At 42.4% G+C, this 21061-nt stretch overlaps 1 protein-coding gene across 1 annotated transcript in view; it reads right to left on the bottom strand.

Annotated features, from left to right (window-relative positions):
- The window catches only part of App (amyloid beta precursor protein), a 219551-nt gene that overhangs the window by 113152 nt on the left and 85338 nt on the right, over positions 1–21061 (bottom strand). Inside the window, 2 exon segments of the mRNA XM_052741067.1 lie at positions 15700–15893; positions 18244–18356. Of these exon segments, the coding sequence (XP_052597027.1) occupies positions 15700–15893; positions 18244–18356 (307 nt within the window).

Below are 21061 nucleotides of genomic sequence, written 5' to 3' on the forward strand. Positions count from 1 at the left end.
GTAGAATGTGACCCAACAAGCCTTCCATTTAAACTAGCAGCACTTGTGAGGAACTGTGTCTTTCCTCTGCTAGCTCAGTATCCACGGTAAGATGACTGTCTACAAGGCAGAAACAATTGAACTAACATGTCTAGAGCATGACAAGGCAAACCCAAGGGTTGGGCAGTTTACAGAAAAATAGGCTCAGATTCTTCAGTGAGCTTGTACCACAACATTAAAAAAAATGCCCTGAGACCTATGAGTTCAAATAACTTTGGTGGGGCTGGAGAGATGTCTCAGCAGTTAAGAGCATTGCTATTCTTCAAGAGAAGAATATTTATTTAATTCCTAGCACCCACACTGCAGCTCTCAACCATGTGTAACTCCAGTTCCAGGGGATCCAACACCTTCTTCTGGCCTATGTTACCACCTGGCAGACATGCGATGCACAGACACACATACAGGCAAAAATACCCATAACCGTAAAACAATAAAATAACTTAGAAAAACAATGGCGTTAGGTAGGATGTGCTATAGAAAAAGAAACCAGGAATTAGGCAAATTTATGAACTTGGTATCTGATGGTACTGAAAATTTTCTATTCATTTGGTGGGTGAGATGGCATCAGTGGGTTCTGTAAAGAAGTGATTTTAGAGATGCACTGACGTATTTAGTATGCTCTTGACTGAACTTTTCTTTAAAATATTTCAGTATCATAAAAAAAGCATGGTAGAATGATATTCTGGCAAGGCTTCTAAATCTGGATGATAATTACAGTAAAAGGCTAAAGTGCTTTTTTTTCAAGACTATCTTGGAAGCAAGACAAGTCATATATTAAAAAATGTATTGTCTGGACAGCTTTATGAGCCATGTAGGATTAAGGAGAAGCATCTGCAGTGATAAAATGTCCTAGAATCATTTTAAACTCTTGATGTGAGAAAACAAAACTCTAGTTCATCAGAGGCTATGGCAGAAAACTCTCAATGAGCAAATTCCTGAAGAGCCTGGTATTGGTAAGTGCAGGTGATTGTGTGTAGGTCTTAGATGGAGGGTAGGGGAACTCATGATCTCTACGCATTGGCTCAACAGGGTTCATACTAGGTTTTAGGGTATGCTCCACTCTCTGGGGAGACTGCAAGAAACAAACCAGAGAATTTCTCTGCCCTCCTGGTACGTACATCCTATAGACTAAGGAATCAAAGATGGCATCCTGTCACTTTACAAGATGCTGAGTGCAAAGGGGGAAATGAAATCAGGAAAGCTACCTAGGACACACTGGGGTAAGTAGTGGGGGTGAGCATTTACTTTTCCAAGTAATGCTATGGTCTGCATGTGCAGTGTTTCCAATACACTCATGTATTGAATACTTGGTTCCCAGAAGGTGGTAACGCTGCCTTAGGCAGCTGCAAAGCCTTTAGGAAACGGGCCCTTTAGGGGAAACTTTGGAGTTATAGCCCTCCCTGGTTCTCGGGTATTTGGTCCCAGCCATGAGAAAAGTACTGTACACAGGCAGCTGGAGAAGACACTATGAAACAGGCGTTTTAGAAAATGTGCCCAGTCCCCTCTACCACTGTCTACACACATGAGAACGAATACAAAGCTGCCGGTGATCTGTGAGCTAACTGGTTACCAAGCCTTCCAGGACGGTCTTAACACAAGAAATTAGTGAAAACTCTTTCTCTCTGGTGGGACCTTGGGGAGGAGAAAGGGAAGCTGACTGTGTCTATGAAAACCACAGTGGTTTTATTTGGGAAGTGACCATAGGAACCTGCACCCCTTTTTACGGTAGAGTGCAAACTCCCTGTAATATCTTTCACATCCAGGTTCTCAAGTGAGCCTCTCAGGGAGGAACAGACATGTCTTCTTGGCTCATCTTCAGAAAAGTAAGGGGAAAATAATAGAAGGAAAGAAAGCCACAGCAGGGCTCTGCAGGGTTTACCGTCCACACACTCTACTACTTTTTGGTTCAAGGGTTTGAAGTAAGAAAAGAGGTATGTTAAGTTGTATATATACTAAAGGTAAAATAAATGAGGCCATTACTATTGTAACATGAAAACCTTGGGTAGGTGGAACACCGAGGAAAGCGTATTCTAGATATGAAAATTAGTTTTCCACTGTAATTGTTTTTCTTTTTCCAGTAAGCCCTGTTTCTTGCCTTGACAAACATCTCGAGAAGTGTCTGAAAAACTCTGAGTTAGAGCACCAGACACCCGCATTCCTTAAACAATGCAGAAAATGTAGAGGGTCAAGGGCAACGCGTTCACAGTGTGGCCACGTATGGTGGTTCAGGTTAAATCCACGACAACAGCTGCTTTCATGAATGCTTTGTTCTTCCACAGAGGAATATGACACTAAGTACACAGTAACTCGCCTGATTAGACATGGTTTCAGTTACTCTTGGTCAGCCATGGCCTTAAAATATTTAATGAAAAGTTCCTGAGAGAAACAATCTATGCGCTTTGAGTAGCTTTTATTGCTGCAGCTCTATGGTTCTATTTTATTATGAGTTATTATTCATCCTTACTGTGTAATGTATAAGTCAAACATTGTTGCCGATCTATTGCGCACAGACTGGTGCACACAGGCTGCATAGTAGAGGCACGATACTTTGCAGGTTTGCAACTGCTGACCACAGGGTCAGAGTCCTACAGAGGTGGACAAGTGAGCATGAATAAAATAGTGCCATAAATGATGTGTTAGCTCTCTGTGTGTGTGTGTGTGTGTGTGTGAGAGAGAGAGACAGAGAGAGAGAGAGAGAGAGAGAGAGAGAGAGAGAGAGAGAGAGACAGAGAGAGAGAGAGAGAAAGAGAGAGAGAGAGAGAGAGAGAGAGAGAGAGAGAGAGAGAGAGAGAGAGAGAGATTAGGCAACATCTGGGAAAGGAAGACTGAAGAACAGCCTCACCATATAGTAAACTAGAAAGGAAGTAAGTGAGTGGGAAGCTACAGGAAGAACACATTGCAAAGGGCATGACAGACAAAGGTTAACCGACGAAGGGCCTGCAGAAACTGCCAGCAGCTGAGTATGCTGGAGAGCAGGAGCGAGCATTCACAGAGAACAGAAGGCAGGCAGTGGCCATACCATGAAAAACTTTGTTTTAAAGGCTGAAGACTCTGGACCCTAATTCCACCAGGATGCAGCTCCTAACAAACAAGCTTCAAGTAGAAGTGTGGAAGACTGGTCATCCATCAACACACATGAGCTGGCAGAAGCCTGGAGGCCAGACAGGTGAAGGGAGTGGCAGGTGCCGTGTAGAGGAAGCTCTGGGGAAGCACAGCCAAGGAGGCTGAGAAAAGTGAGAGGTTCCAGAAAATAACAGAACTGGTGGCCATCTGGATGGAGGGGTGCAGTGGGAAGATGAATCTGATGCTTCAAGATGGAGACATGGGGTAGAGATGGTTACTAATGGCAACAGGATAGAGCAGGAGGAACGGGTGGCAAGGAGCAGAAGTTAATGGATTCGGCTTTGATCATGATGGATTTGAGATGCTGAGAGATACTGTTGGAAAAAGTCCAACAGACAGCTAAGAATGAAGGGCCAGAAATTTGGACCACAAACAGTCTATGAGAAATCTCCTTCTTGTGTTCTTATGACCCCTAAATAAACAACATTGTCCCTTAAAAAAAAAAAAAAAAAAAAAAAAAAACCAAAGTGCTACAATTCCTGAAAGACCACAGATAATGGACCAGATGGCCATTCACTTTGTGCATTGTTAACATTTACATTATCACCTAGAATAGAAACACTTCAGACACCTAATTGTACAGCTCTCGCTTCCTTCCCTGATCACCCTACATGTGTATTTCAAGACTGGTGCCAATTCAGAGACCTGTGAGAGAAATTCTGAGATGGCATCTAGATTTTATTCAAGAGTTTAACTGGGAACAATGTTTGAAATAGTACTGTGTGTGAGGAGACGTCCTAAGGCCCCCAGAGGACGCCTGGGACTGTAGACAGTGCTGAACTCCATATGTATTATGAGATGTTATCCCCTTTACATATATGCCTATCAAAGTTTACTCTTATAAATCAGACACAGTAAAAAATAAACAACAACTACAACAAAGCAATTAGAATAGTGCCTTATAGTAAAAGTTGTATGAATATAGTCCTTTTCTCTCAGTATGTTATTGTTATGGTTTTTTTGATGGTATGATATTTTATGGCTTCTGTTGACAAAAAATTATCATAATACCAGAACTTCCAATCTGATAATGGAGATGGTTACTAACAGCCAGGTAACATACACAGTGTGGATCGTAGTCCCGAGCAGAAAAGGAGCAGATGGCACAAAATGTCACCATGCTATTCCAAACAGCATGCAACTGAAAACTTTATGAAGCTTAATTTTAGAAATTTCTAGCTAATATTTTTAGATCATGGAAGCCAAAACCACATGATAATGGAAGCAATAAGAATGCTGGTGGATGCGACGTGCTAGAAGGGAGGTCCCCAAAGGGACAAGGAGAGTCAGCTCCCTTTCCTCACAGTGCACATCCCATTGGAGGAGAAAAAGACAAGGAGCAAATCAAAGGCTAAAACACGAGGTCAGTGTCAGGACACGGAAGGCAGGATGCCAAGACTGAAATAGTGAAGAATGGCTTCTTCTAAGAGGGGTGATTAGTTTCATTTCTGTGAAAAAAGGAGCTGATATCCAAGACCAAAATAAACAGTCCATGTTCCTGGGTCAGGGGAAGGGTATTATAGGCAGAGAGATATGTCTGTTCTGGGATACAAGAGCTGGCTAAGCTGGCTTGTGTGGTACTGAGTCAGTAGGGTTTGGAGAAGCCTGGGGCGGTAATTGGGTGGAGGGGCTGGTCAGTGTTAAAAATATGTGAAGAAGGTAGACCAGGGTGCTGGGGAGGTAACACAGTCAGTAAAGTGGCTGCCTTGGAAACATAAGAACCTGAGTTTAATCTCCAGAATATCTCTCACTCTCTCTCTGTCTCTGTCTCTCCCTGTCTCTGTCTCTGTCTGTCTCTGTCTCTGTCTCTGTCTCTCTCTCACACACACACACACACACACACCATAAAACCACAGATTCTACGAAACTCTATAAATGATACCCATCATCATCACCTTCATCACTCCAAACAAGGCTTCAAAGTATTCTCCTTGCACGTCAGTTTCTTAGTATGTTGGAAAGCTACCTGTGCATCTTGGAGAGTTCTATGTCAGGGTTATGTATGCACATGCTCCACACTGCACCTCCTCTATAGAGGATATAAGCTCAAGTTTGCGTGGTGGAACGGATGAATGTATAGGAGAAAGTTAAGGGCAGTGCACATTAGAAGGGTACTCCAGTTTTGTTTGTTTTTTTAAGGCATTTTATTTTTAAGGTTCTAAGATTGTATTGGCAAGGATGGACAGAGTTAGGTGAATGCAAACCTGGCAGAATTTGCAGAAGGAACAATGTGGAGTCCCCCAAATCTAACTTCAGGAAGTGTTTTTAAAGATAGAAAAGATTTCATAGAACCCGAGTGAGAGGTGGACAGCCAAGAACAACACCTGTACACCTTGGAGTTCATTGATGTGTAAAATAATCAGGCAGCCTGGGCTGAAGAGGTAAGTCTTGAACGATTTGACTTAACTGTTGTTCAAAGTTAAGACAACAAGAGAGAGAGAGAGAGAGAGAGAGAGAGAGAGAGAGAGAGAGAGAGAGAGAGAGAGAGAGAGAGAGGAAAATCTACAATAACCTAAGAAAGATGACCAGGGAACAGAAAATCAGTGGACAATGTAAAACAAACAGTGGTGACCAGTGTTTATTGGCTATAAACCAATAAACAGAAAGACCCAAAAGTCTTGAGAAAAGAGTGCACAAGAAAAGCAGGCTGGAAATGATAAGGATAGGCAAGTTACATACGGAAAGGGGTTCCTAACAAGTAGAGGAAATAAAGGATTCCAACTGCCTTTTAAGCTTTAGGTGGTCTGTGACGAGAATCTGCTATGAATGTTTGCATTCCTGAGCCCACACATGTCTGGGCCTTGTCTGTGCACGTACTGCTTCCCGATAGAAAAATAAAGAGGGTCTGCGGGAAAGCCTGTCACTCATACTGATGACAGCAAGAATACTTAATTTAGGGGTCAAATTAAAGACCACAGATGTCATAAATGTGTATCTGCAATACTTACATAGTCAATTCCCATGTGCATGCTTAGGAAAGAGGCTGTCAAGAAGAAGGAAGTTAGAAGGCTACCTGTTACACATGCTCTAGGTCCTGGGATGCTAAGGGAGTTTTAGCATCTGCATGGGTTTGGAATGAGGTCGGCGTCTCATAGGATAGGTGCCTAGAAACCCTGTGTCGGTGGACTTAGCATCTGAGCAATCTGTGATTAAATGAGACGCTGCTGTCTTGGACTACCTTGTAGACACATTTTCATAAACCGAGAGTACTTCAGTACTACTTCTGCTGTTTGTACAACTCCTTGGCTCCAGTTTTCCAATAACAGTAGCTATAAAATTCTGCTGGAGGCCGCTTAACATATCAAAGGTTACACAATGGATAGGAATGAACAGTTATTTCAGGGGGCAGAAGATTAAAAGCTTAATCTTCTCTTGCTTATAATTCTTCTGCATTTCTGAAATGCATAACTGAGATCTATAATGGAAGTTTTTGAAATATGGCAATTGAAAGTTTCAACAGCCACTAAGTCTCTATTTAAAATATCCAAGAGAACCAATGTCAACCACATACTAATTTAATAGACAATTTCCAGTCATCGGGAATCAGATTTTTCCAGTATTCTTGCATATTTAAAATAATTCTTGCATATTTAAAACATAAAATAGGCATATAAAAAAGAATATCATTACTTGCTTACTCCCAACAACAGCTACTTTAAGATGTTCTCAGCCTCATCTAATACAAAAGGCCTAAGATGTCCTTATCGATTACTATCAGTTATAATAGTTACAAGGCCTTAGAAGAGTCAACTGAAGAGAAAATGCATTATAATAACCACGATTATCTGACAGAAGTGAACACTGGGCTCAGGGCCCTAAAGAGCGCTTTTGTAATTGACAGCGTGGGATGGGGGCTGGCTGAGAGATCTGACCAGGACATTCCCAGCCCCAGCGCAGTGTGCCTCTCTTCAAGATCCAGTCTGCATAGTACATATGTGTTCGTTCACTAGTCGGCAGATCAGAAAGCAAACACTGCGATACAGATTTTCTAAAAATGTATGTTTTAATTTATTCTTTGAGAATTTCATCCACGTTTACGATGTCTTTTGGTGAAATTCATCCTATCTTACCCCTCCCTCCCCCTCCTCTCTCATCTCCCCCTTTCACAGTCACCTCCCAACTTCATGTACTCGTTATTTATTTACATATTAACCAGGCAGTCTATTGGTGTGGTGGCGCTGGCATGCGCCTAGGCACAGGGCCAACCATGGATGCGTGGGCAACCTACCCTGGGCTACAGGCCTGAAGAAAACTGACACACGCTCCCCATGAAGTGATCAACTGCCAGTCGTTCCTCAGCTAGGAGTGAGGCTTCCTGAGCCCCTCCACCAGCCACATTAGAGTCTTGACTGGCTTGGTCTTGTGTATGTAGTCACAGCTGCTGTGGGTTTACATGTGCAGCGGGCCGATCACATCACAACAAAACAAAACCAGACCGCTTTCTTTGGTAGGAGCCTTCTGCAACCTTCAGCTCTTACACTTTCTGTGACGATCCCGGAGCCTCAGAAGCGTGACACAGATGTCATTTAGGGCTGAACATTCCACAGTCTTAGTCTTTACAGTTTGACTAGTTGTGGGTCTCTGTCTAAGAGTCCTCTACTGTGAAAAAAAGACCAGCTTGCTTGCTAACGGGACTTCTCTTTTCTTACCTACTTGGACTCACTAGTCCTAGTTCCAGCCGAACAGGGCAAATCCATCATCGTTAATTTCGCATTTAAATCCCTGTCCACTGGAAACGTTATTTCATAAACGTGGTGACTGATAGGGTGTGGTTTCAAACCTGCCTAAGTTATTAATGACTGACTTCCTTCTACAGAAAAAAAATATGGTTTATATTTTGCTGAGTTTCTTATGGAAAGCTATTGGTACTACCAGTTCATGCCGTGTAGTTCTATTAAGAGAAACATCTTTGGGCATAACAATTTAATATGCAAATTAAATTTTTCAAATTACTTTTACATGAGACAGTGATAAATTCCACATAAACAAGGGGTTTTACAGTAAAGATGACATTATTGAAACCTGATTCCAGTTTCACCAAGAAATTAGAAGCCGGGCGATAGCAGCACACATCTTTAGCGTCAGTATAAGGGAGGCAGAGGCAGGAGGATGTCTGTGAGTTCGAGGCCAGCCTGGTCTACAGGCAGAGTTCTAAGACAGCCAAGGCTTGAAAGACAAATGAATGAATGAATGAATGAGTGAGTGAATGAATGAAAGAGTCCTGTGGGTGCTAGTACCTGAATCCAGTCAAAATAATAAGGATCTCTGTTTGCTTACTCTTGCCTGACTGTCTTGATTATGGCTCACTGCTTTAAAAATCTCCAGCAGTGAATAACCCAGCCCTTCCAATAACACTTACAAATGTGTGTGTGGTATGTGCCATTTGATGATTTCCTATTACTGGGCAGTGTGTGCCAGGGCTCAGTAAGCACTGTCCACTGCCAGATGCACATCAGATAGCACCAGCCAAGTCCTGCCCAGCAAAGGCCCTCCTTTCTGCCATCACCTGCTCAGAAACCCAAACAAACCCCACTGGCTTGGCCTCACGTCTGTAATCTGGTAGAGGCTGTTAAAGCGATTTGTTTTCCTTCTTGATGTCTATGCGGTCCAAGTCTATTAAATACAGAAACTCAGCGCCTCTAATAAGACCTTGGTAGTGGCAGCCAGCATCCTCAAGGGAGAAGCACAAGCCTCTGCTATTCTCCTATTCATCATTTTCAAATTAGTCCCTTTATTCCGAGAAGAGCCAGACAGCCCAGCCCAGCGCCAGAAGCTGCCACGCCAGCACTGTGACAGTTGCTTCTCAAAGCCACGTGCTGTTTCATCAATTCCATTCTTTCTTGACTCAGCCACTGACAAAGATTTAAGGCTTTAATTTATCTTTTGTGGGATTCACTTGGTGTCCATCTAACATCATTAGCGTTTTCTTCTCCCTTGAGCGTGCAGTGGCATTTTCTCAAAATGCAAGGCAGAAATCGAGCAAGATTATTCTAAGATTTTCAACCCCACTGATACGAGGGAGAAGATGTATGGCCAAATAAACCTGACCCCTCTCTCCTCTCTCATGTAATTTTAAAGACAGAAAGTGTTGACCTGAAGCAGACAGGTCATAAATTCTCATGACAGCTGGGTATCAGGTAAGGCTGTGAATTGTATCAGGATCATCACTGAAGACAGAAGTGATGAAATTTCCTGCTGGATTGGATAGCCATTTTTCAAAAACTCCAAGCCATGCATTTGTGAACGGGACTCTCTATAAAACCATGTGGTTGTTAATCTCTGAGAGGTTCTTGGGTGTACAGGGACCATAAGGAAACTGATTCTGCACTCACTAAACCTAGCATGGTGCAGCTCGCAAATCCCACCTTGATCTGAACCTCCCCTGCTGCCTACAAAGACTCTGGTGAACAGTTCATGAGCCTCTGTGCTTAGCACTGGCCTGCGGTGCAGCATCTGACAGTGGAATACAACAGATGATAAACCCCAATAAACAGAACTCAAGGAGTAAGCATTTAGACTGAGAATAGAAAGTGCATGATGGCAGTGTTTTTGGAATTATTGTATTATTTTGGAAATATTGTATTTAAGATCAGATCAAACCATGCTGATTTCCCCCTAATCTAACAGCTTCAAAAAACTTCAAATTGAATGCAATGGACATTAAGAAGACAGATTTTTTTCCCATTCTTTTAAAGGAACTGAATATCTTAAAATATGACATTTCCCCCCAGAAAATATAATGGTATTTTACTGTAATAAAAAGTACATTATAGTTAGATGTCACAAAATAATTTGGTACAAATGAGAAGTCTTAATTAAAGTTTATTGTATTAAGCACATTTTGATGACAGCATTTTAAGGTTATAGTTAGGAAGGTTTATTTTGATCTGAGAGAGAGAGAGAGAGAGAGAGAGAGAGAGAGAGAGAGAGAGAGAGAGAGAGAGAGAGAGAGAGAGAGGAAGAAAATGCTAAACGAGCCTCCAAATTGGAGCTTCTTCTTTTTTTTTCTTTCCTTTTTTTTTCTCCCTCCCCCCAGCCCTTTTTTGGACAGAGTCTTATTTATGCAGTTCTGGCTGGTGTGGAACAAGCTACGTGGACCAGGCTGACCCTGAACTCTAAGACACCCTCCTGTCTTTGCCTCCCAAGTACTGAGACTATAGGCATGAACGATGCATGATACGTGGCAAAACTGCTTTCTTGAGATTTAGATTTACATATTTTTATTTTATGTGTATGGGTGTTTTGCTTGCATGTATGTCTGTGCAGCAGATGCATGTGGTACCCATGGAGGTCAGAAGAGGGTGACAGATCCCCTGGAACTGGAGTTACAGATGGTTGTTTGCCACCATGTGGGTGCTGGGAATTGAACCCAGGTCCTCTGTAAGAGCAACCAGTGCTCTTAGCCTTTGAGCATCTCTCCAGCCCCACTGGGGTTTTCTAACATCAGCACAGTCCACAATATTGTAGGGCTGTGCTGGACACTGTGGGGTGTTTGGCAATGCCCTCATCTCCACCCTCGCCACCCCCCAATGACAGGGACCTTCCTACCTCACTCCCACCCACACTGTGACAATCAAAAATGCATGCAGATATTTCCAAAGGCCTCTTAAGTGGAAACCACTCCCCCTGGGGAGTTATTGCTCTTAACTGGAGTGTATTCATTTCTTAAATCACAGAATGCTTGCCAGCACCTGGTAGTCTCATGAATATAACCTGTATTTCCTGGGATTTTTGCCCACATTTTTTTTTTTTAAGAGCTTCAACTTGGCAGTTAGAAACAAAGAATGAAAAAGTCTAAGGATGGACATTAAGGGCCAGTGTGGTGACACATCTCTACAATCCTCGCTAATCCGGAAGCTGACGCAAGAGGACAGAAAGCTGAAGGCTTATCCAAACTACACAGGGAGACTCTGTCTCAAAAGGAAATTAAAAACACATAACAACAAAAAAGGGCAAAGGCTGTATTTCAGTGGTAAACTGTCTTCTGCCAAGCATAAGGCCTCAGGTACAATGGTCGGTACTGCCAAAAACACAAAGCAAAACAAACACAGATTGACTTTTATACAAGGGCCCTAGAAAGGTAGTCTTTTCTTCATTCATAACTACAATTTTATCTCACTTCTGAAGAAAGAAGATATTCATGTAGGCACCACATTAAAGGTCATTAAGAAACCATTTATTTTTCTTTGGTCTCAGCATTTTTTTTAACATCATTTCTAGCTTTAGAGATTTCTGATGCAATGTTTTGTAATTATTGCATATCTAAAATGATGTTCCTTAGTTTTTTTTTTTAAATACCAATTAGTTTGAGTATATATGCTGACCTTTGGCTATTATGACTACATCTATGTATGTATTTGATGTCAAGGCCACTCCAATTCTACTCAAATATTTGCTGAGTACCTAATGTGTACAAAATTATGCCAGGTGTTCCCACCAGCCAAGTCACATAAAAACAAACTTCCAGGAAGTAGGGCGGGCTGTTAACACTGGGAACCCCACCACTGGATAAATTTGGGCTTCTGAGTTTCTTTCTGAGCAGTTCTAACTAGCTGTAAGAAGACATGGCATTTCTGACTTTTACTCTTTCTTGGAGAAAAATAAAATTGAGCAAAATAAGTTTTATTTTGTAGCTATCATACACATCCACTGTAATGTTTCAGACATCCGAAACACAGGATGGATCTTAATCTTATTTTTTTCCTATATGTTACAACATTTTCTTACTTTGGCATCGCAAGAATTACCTCATCATCATCCATCAACTCTCTCCAATTATGGTAACAAAGACCCAAAAACACAAAACGGAAAAGTGATGGGCAGTCGAGAAGGATGGTGCAGTGCTGAACTGTCACAGTCACTGCTGTGTTCCCAAGATACCAGGTTTTAAAGGAGGACCTGAACTCACGAACCGTAGTTCAAGAAACAACAGGTATATAGGTAAAGGAAGCGGAGCCAGTGAGACCAACAAGACAAGAGAGGGAATGGGGGGAATCAGGAATCCAGGCAGCCCACAATAAAAAAAGACAAAGACAGGGACAAGGGGCTAGAAGAAGGAACAGGAGACATTTAGGTAGCAGGGGAGACTTGCTTATTGCTTAATTAACATATACTGAGCGTCAACCAAAAACCAGGTACCTTGCTGTAGAAATCTGCAATGGTTAGCTATGAAAGTGTCATCGGTACAGCAAGGAGGCAAGGTGATGTTAGAGACCAAGGTGAATGGGGTTGGCTTGGATGGATTGTTATGTGGAAGATGATCTGGCCCCAAATGGGAGGATTAAGTGCATCTAGAAACATTAAAGTCTCAGCTGATGTTACAGCATGAATAAGAAATGGAATTAACTACCGTTACACAACTTGATAGCTTAGAAAATTCAGAAGCAATTACTGGAAGAAATTAACCCTGGTCTTGAGAATTGACCAAAGTGTGTTTAGAAACATGAGGGTATCAGCAAGTCTAGGACGTGTGGGGTATATAAACGGTTATCTGTTCTATCTGTCCTGATTAGGAAGATCAGGGGCAAAGAATAGAAGGAAGGAGGAAAGGAAGGAAGGAAGGAGGGAAGGAAGGGAGGGAGGGAAGAGGGAGGGAAGGGAGGAAGGGAGGAAGGAAGGAGGGAAGGAAGGGAGGGAGGAAAGAGGGAAGGAAGGGAGGAAGGAAGAAAGGAAGGAAGGAAGGAAGGAAGGAAGGAAAGAGGGAAGGAAGGAGGAAAAGAGGAAAGGAAGGAAGAAAGAAAGGGGGAGGGAGGGAGGGTCAATGGATTGCAAGTTGCTGCTGCGACGACAATTGTGAAATGGAACAAGACCTGGTGAGTATTTCAGATGTAAGGTCACAGTAATAGTTGGAACCACTAAGGGTACACTGTTTCTAAGGGATGAGGGAGGTGGGGACCTGAAACAGAATACAAACCAGGATGACTAGGGAGGAGCCAGATAGCATTTCAAGTGGATGGTGATGACAGAGTGACCATGTGACCCAGTGTGCCTGTCCCCTTCAGGTGATGACTGAGGTCTGAGTGCTCTCTCTCTGGTCTGGATAGCATACTGTACGCCTTCTCCAGGAGGCAGCATAGGACATTCAAACAGTACATTCAAAGGAGAAAAACAAACGTCTCATAGTTTGGTGTTTGTAACCGTGAGAACAGAAAGGAGTCATAGAATCAGAGATGGGTATCAAGAAGGTACAGTTACTCAGTGACCCGTAACGAATAAACAAGAGACTTGGGTCAAAATACAAAGCTCTCTGTCTAGATCAGTAGCAAGAGAAAGGGCCGCTGATTCAGTGTTTTCCTACAATATCGCCCGTGGTGGTTGCAATGGTGTCAGTAAGGCAGAAAAAGTGTAGGATGAAAAGATCAAGACTCCTGGAACACCAGATCCAATAAAAATGCGATTTTACAAGATACATATAAATGTCTTACATGGGGAAGAAGCCTGGCAAAGGCTGGTAGCTCTCAAGAAAATAAAAATAATCATTTTAAAATTAAAAAGTCCCCATGGGGGCTGGGAGATAGGGCTTTGGTAAGGAGCTTGCCACACACTCATTCATGAGAGCCCTAGTTTGGTTCCTTAGCATCCATGTCTAAAAAAATAAGGTGGAGGATAATTAAGGAATACACACCCAATGTTGACCTCTAGTCTATACACACACACACACACACACACACACACACACACACACACACACACGAGTGTCCTTGTGACATCAATACCAGATCATCAACATGGTTATAAATACCTATCTAGTGCCTTATAGTTTTAACACCAACGATAGAAGTTTCCAGGTTTAAACGCCATGCTACATATTTTCTCAGTCCACAGTCAGTTGAGTAACTGGAAGTTAGCAAGTCGAGTATCCAGCAGCCTATGAGGAAACACAATGGCTACATAACTGGAATTCCCTTTTTGAATGCTGACTGTATCGGCATTCTGTGGTCAGAGACCTAGGGACAAGATTTGTTCCAAAAGCCTCTGAAACTTTCAAATCTAGACGTGGCTGAGAAAGGACTGTAACGGGCTTGTGAGTGAGAACTGGGCCACCTCATTTCTAGAAAAAGAGATAATTAAGTTGAACCCATGCCTGTCCCACGTGTGGCACATGGAACAGAGGTATGGGGGAGGGGGGACGGCAGCCATAATGGGGAACCCCTAACTCACTCAGTGGCAAAAAAAAGTCTTAGAAGCAAATTCTGCTTCTCTGAGACTTCTTGCCTGGCACACAGAAGGCTTACACATAGACTGAATTCTTATCACTGAGAAGTACCTGAGAAATCTATTTTCTGTTCCCTTGGCTCTATGTCAATATAAATCAAATGTAGTTTTTTTAGGGGCAGGGGAAGCAAAGCAATTAGCCAGGTGTAGTAATGGAAGCCTTTAATTTCAACACTCAGGAGTCAGAGGCAGGTAGATCTCTGTGAGTTCTAGGCCAGCCTATTCTACATAGCAAGTCTAGACCAGCCAGAGTTACATAGCTCTCAGTGCAGTCTCTATCCTGTCTCAAAAACAGATAGATGGATGCATAAAAATGGTAAAGAAGGAACATAAAGGACTGTAATACACACACACACACACACACACACACACACACACACACACGTCCTGCCAAACTCAGGAAACAGGCACTAAAATGAAGCCTCATCTTAATAGAAAAGACAGGATTCCTGGTGTATGTAAGTTCTTTCATATTAGTAAAATGGTTAGAAACATCGCATACACATGTAGAAACATCCGTGGCTGAAGTGAGGAAGCTTTACCCTGTAACCATACCTTTTGTGACTCATGTTTGAGCTGGTTAACACTGGGGAGCAGCTGAGAGGACTTGGGTGGAAAGCTGGAGTCCCACATTTGGTGGTATGGTATAGCCTGGATCAACCAATGAACCAGCTCATATTTCTAACTCAGAGATTCTGGTTTCCTAGCCTCATGGTTTGAATATGGGTGTTGGTCTCCAAGTGAAAGTGGACGTAGGATAATGGATTAAGGGATCGAGATCCCAAGGAATAGGAGGGAAAAATTGTGTCTACAAGCGATCACGAAACTGAAGACAGCTAAAGAACTTCAGCAAGCATTTATGAATGGGAAATGATGATGGGGGGCCCCCCAAAAAGAAATTCCCCAAAGCAAATACACGCATACAAACACAAAACAACTCTTCCTTAACAAAAATTTGTACTGAGTTCGTGATTGACAAAAACCCTGGAAAAGTGTTGCAAAGTATTTCCAAATGACAGACCCAAGTCATGGCTCCGATCTCACATCCACCAACTTCGAGTGGCTGTTGTTATAGGGGTTTGATCGGTATTCTTGACCGTCAAATGTAACAGTTAAATTGCTTCATGATGGTTCATCAATAACACTAATGCTAAATGGCAGGTGATAATCACAGCAGCACCTCGGGGTTAGATTTGTCTGCCAGTAGCAAATGTAACAGGAGTGGGAAGGGATGAAACAGGAAGATGCATTCATAGACTACAAACACTGTTATCATATGAGATGGTCCGGCCTTTCTGAAAGCCAGGACAAAAGCCGCCTTACCTGCCATCAGTGTAGTCCGTGTCCGCTCCACCCCACCAGACATCGGAGTCATCCTCCTCTGCATCGGCCGAGTCGACGTTGTCGCTGTCCTCAGCCAACGGGCAGCACACAAACTCCACCCCTCGGAACTTGTCGATGCCACAGGGCAGCAGCATGCCATAGTCATGTAAGTTTGTGCTCTTCTCACTGCAGGTCTACAAAGGGAAGGGGGAGATGGTGAGGGTGCAGAGGTGTGGTGCACACTGCAACCCCAGCCAGGACAATCGGCCGGGGCAGACACATTCGGAACCAATTTCACAAGGCAAGGGTGACTTGCGGCCTGAATTCATTGACAACCTGGTCGTCAGCATGTGCTGCTCGTCAGCATGTGCTGCTCGTCAGCATGTGCTGCTTGGTACTCTATATTGGCATCTGGGCTGAAGAGATGGCTCAGTGGTTAAGCTTGTTGCTCTTACAGTGGAGCCCTGTTCCACCCCCAGATGCCACATGATGTTTCACAACCATCCTTACCTCCAGGTACAAGGGACCCAATACCCTCTACTGATTCTGTAGCCTCTGGGCACCAGGCACACACCTGATGCCTATAAAACACTCATATACATAAAATAAAAATATCTTAAAAATTTTTTTTTAAATGTGTTTTGATGTCTACAAAGCAAAGGTTAAAAGAAAATGGTTCAGAAGGCTCATATGGGAACAAACAGCCGAGGCTTTGGGCTATGATGGTTTATCAGGAGTTGAGGGTGTCTCCTATGTCTCCTATCCATCCCCACCTCTACGCCACATGCAGATTTCGTCCACTCAGTTCCACCTTATTCTGGATACTCGGTCTCTTGGCTCATTTCCCAGAGTCCCACTCCCAGGAAGGAAGAAACTGTCCTCTACAGTCACAAAGAAATCAGAACTCACAGCGGAGGGATTTCTTTCTCAGGATCTTCTTGATTCTCTTGGGATCTGTTAATTTAGCGCAAATCTACGCTAATAGAAAATGAAGAAACTATCTCCCGGTGACAGAGAAAAGATTAATAATTTAACATGCCTAGGGAAGCAGTAAAAATATTATAAATGTAATTATAAATGTTTATATATCACAGGAATCTACAGTTTGTTGTTTCTTAATTACAAAGTATTTTTCCTTTGAAAACTCGGAAAAAATGCAAAGTGAATTTATCAGCTGGGAAGCTGCACTTCAAATTATGTGGTCTGCTTTAAGCTTGGCTGGCTAATCAACCTCCAAAATCACTTTTACGTAAAGCAAGTTTGTTTTGTGGTGAGTCAGAACACTATTCTATGAAAGGCAAAAAATGTCAAATCTTTTTATTTTTTTTCTTTCATTACTGAAGCTCAACAGATTTGACATTTGGACCACACAAATTGCCGGGGAGCCATGCTTGGTGGCACAGACCTGTAATTCTGGCTACTTGGAAGGCTGTGGCAAGTTCAAAGCCTGGTTGAACTATAGAGTGAGTTCAAGGCCAAGCTGAGCCATTCAGCAAGACTCTGTATCACAAAATGCAAGGTAGAAACAAGGACTGGGAATCAGCTCAAAGAGGGATTGTAGTAGCTCAGCACACACAAGACACTGGATTCAATCCCTGGTAGAAAGAAAAAGAAAAGAAATGTTGCAGGGTGGAGCCTGCCCTGTTAACTGTAGGATAGTTAGCACACTGCTGATCTCAGACTGGTCTGGGCTAATGGTGGCACCCCCTGCAGCTAGGACAAGAAAAAATATCCAGCCTTCCTAAGAAGAAATAGGGATGCAAAACTGACCCTAGTGGTGAACTCCTGAGATACACAAAGGACCCTAATTCTAGAACACTCACGCCACCATCCCGACACAACCACTTAGGAGAAAAACATTATAATTCTATCAAAAGGACAGTGCGATTTTGAGGGTGATCATTCCATAAAGTGACATTGCATTCTACTGTCTTTAATCTTTCACCAATTAGTCAAAAGCCGGGCTTAGCAAAGGCCTGAGCATGCTGCCACAGGTTCATCCACTGTGGAAAGGAAGGTGGCAGGGTGGCCTGGTGAATATAAACCTGGAGGGTATAACTTAAAGATGATATGGTGACTGTGGCCTTCGAGGTGGGGTTGGACATGTGGCTTCTTTGTTCTACAACTGCACTCACCAATAGCTAGTTAAATTATGAAAACCACATGGAACAAAAAAACAATAGAAAATCAAATGAAAAAGATGTACATCTTAAAGTCACACCTATTGAAGACGACAGTTTTATGTTCATTTGTAAGATATGGCCCAAACATATAACTAACAGGCACTATTTTTGATCATTAGAACTGTTCCTGGATAGAGGAGGCCAACTATGTACGCAGACAAGGCGCACAGCAGCTTGCTGGATTTTCTGTTCAGTGGCCTTGCAAACGAAACTACTCTAAAAAGTAGACTCAATTTTTAAAATGCTTCAGTTACTCGTATAGGGTTTCTATAAAGAACTCGTTGCCTTGAGTAGGTCCTAAAATGTTTGTGTATGCCCCCCAGGAAAATCTCTCTGTAAGAAGGTAATCATGGGCCGGTACCTCTTTGGCGACAGTGTGCCAGTGAAGGTGGGTCTCACAAACATCCATCCGCTCCTGGTGTAGAAACTTGCACTTGTCGGGAACGAGGAGGGCGTCGCTCACGAACTCGCCAACTGAAAGAGAGAAAAAAGCCACTCCGTGTCATGCTGTGTGCACCTACTGACCTCACCATGGAGACCCAAAGGTCAGACAGAGGTCAGAGAACTTACCCAACTTTCCATGCCTAAAAAGCCCCCACCAAGACCTCAGGACCTTGAGAATGGTTCAACAACCAATTTCCTTGCCACCACGACCTTGTTGTCCATAAGCTCCCTACACAGATGAACTTGATGGTTATATATTCCCTACATATTCCCAATGTCATCTCCTTTAACTAATCACTAATCTCAGTTTCTTCCTCCATATAAAAGCTGCATAATTAATCGCTGGCAGTCACTGTCAGCAAGGAGTAAAATACAAAAATGGACAGTTTCAATTTGAGCAGTATCAACATTTATGTATTTATTTCTGTATTCTGAAATTTTTAAACTGCAAACTATTAGAGACTATAGCATTTTTAAATGTTAACCCCCCAAAAATGTATACATACACATGTGTATTATATATGTGTTTATATAAAAACACATGGGAGAGATAAGTTCATTTAAATTCTGGAATCTGTTTTCTTTGAACTTTACATTTCATGTGAAATGTTCCTAGGCATGACTTGCACCGCAGATCTAGAAATATTACATAATGTCCCTCATACACTCACATACTCAGGAGGGTGAAAGATGGACAGTGGAAAATAACACATAAGCTGTGAAATTAATTTCTCTTGATTTTATCCACTGTGGTATCCCCACACATTAAAAACACAACCTGCACACAATAGATAATGAATATCTGCTGAAGAATGAAGAGGTTACATTCTGCACTAGAATGAAGTATGTACTGGGCCATCATAGTGAATGAATCGAACAGGGTGCACTATGGAAGGTGTTCAGGTAGAAATAACATTAAAGATGAGTCTAGATGGGTGAGCAGAATATGCCATTCAGGAATGAAAAGAAGTTTCTCAGTGTATGGACAGTTTCTATTTATCATCTGAGTTTCTCTGCTGTAATAAAATACTCTGACAAACACAACCTAAGGGAGAAAGAGCTTATTCTGGATCATGGTTCAAGGATACAGTCCATCAATGTGGGGAAATAAAGGCAGGAGGAGCCCGAAACCACTCTGACATTACATTCACAATCAGGAAGCAGAGAATGATGAATACAACCTGCTTCTCAGCTCCCCCTTTCCACTTATACTGTCTAGTATCCTGACCAGGGAATCGTGGTGTCACCCACAGAGGGCCAGTTGTTCCACCCCAGTTAACACAATCAAGATAATCAACCACAGGCATGCCCAGAGGCCAGTCTCCCATGCGACTCTAGATTCTATCAAGTTGATGATTAACACTGACCATCCCACTATTACATCCCTATCCCTGATGCAATTCTAGCAAACATGCTCATACTAGATGGATGGACGGACGGATGGATGGATGGATGGATGGACGGACGGACAGATGTGTGGACGGCAAAGGGCACTTCAAAACTTCCCACCAGAGCAAAACAAAACAAAACAACAACAACAAAAAAGGAACTGCATCAATCATGCATCTCACACCACAGAGCAATGATGTCATCGCCTATAAATCTACTTCCCAAGTGAGAAACCTCTGCCAAGAAACCTGCCCAAGGCAACATGAACCTCAGGAGATTATAACCTAGTTCCAGAGCTAAACAGATATTGACTATAAGAAAAGAGACAGCAATGCAAATGATGTCACAACTTTCTTTTATATAGCGTGATATAAAATAAAGCAAAACAAATAACAAAAACAATAAACAAACTCAAAAGAAGAGTGGGAGAATTCAAATAAAGGCAGTCTTTTCTTAAATGAACGCACCTTTCCCAGGTGAACTACTCAGGGCATCTGAGGTCAGGTAACCAATTCTGGCTGCTCGGAAGAACACCTAATGTTTGGGGTATTTGGGCTACAGGGGGCCTGAAGTGACCACTGGTCCAGCCTCCTCAGTTAGCATGGGTCAGCCATATTTACAACTGTTCAGAATACTAAGTGATGTTTTTCTGTTTCATATGTAATTATTGGAAAGATTAAATGGCCAAACTAAGACTATTAATATTGAATTCATTTGTGAGAAGATTAAAAGCAAATATAAGATGTTCTAGACCATGGCCTGAATAAGTTCTTGGGGTACAAATAGAAAAATTGGTGCCAAACAACAAAATAAAACTCATCTGTTTCCATCTGTGTCCAGGCCTATATCACAATACTGAACCAGTCACTGAAGGATACTTACTTCAGTAAAATGCAATGCCTGTCCACAGGGCAGCCACTGCATTAATTACATTCTAATGACTGTCCATTCTATTTTAAAAGGATACTGGAATTTTTAATTTGCAAATGCTTTACTTCATATTACAAAGATCACTACGAGCTGCAGATATTGCCTATAGCTAAAGGAAATTGCTTTAGCAAAGGACTGATCCTAGCTACTTAAAAAGCCCTCAGGACAAAGGGCAAAAGGGAAAGCTCATTTTGCCCTCTTATAAAAATGAAATTTAGCAATGGATAGCACTTCTGATCTTCCTCTGAGGGTTGGGAAAGCATATTAGAAGGCTACTCATCAGAAAGGTTAAGAGGTTAAATTAGAAAAATCTCCTCCAAAGTTTGAGAGAGAGTGGAGAGACGGCTCAGCAGATAAGAGGATGTTGAGTTCGGGTCCTGGCATCCACGATGCAGTTCCAGCCCCAGTGTGATCCA

The sequence above is a fragment of the Peromyscus californicus genome, unplaced genomic scaffold, assembly GCF_007827085.1.
Source record: "Peromyscus californicus insignis strain IS unplaced genomic scaffold, ASM782708v3 Scaffold_16__1_contigs__length_79575227, whole genome shotgun sequence".
NCBI classification, from domain to species: domain Eukaryota; kingdom Metazoa; phylum Chordata; class Mammalia; order Rodentia; family Cricetidae; genus Peromyscus; species Peromyscus californicus.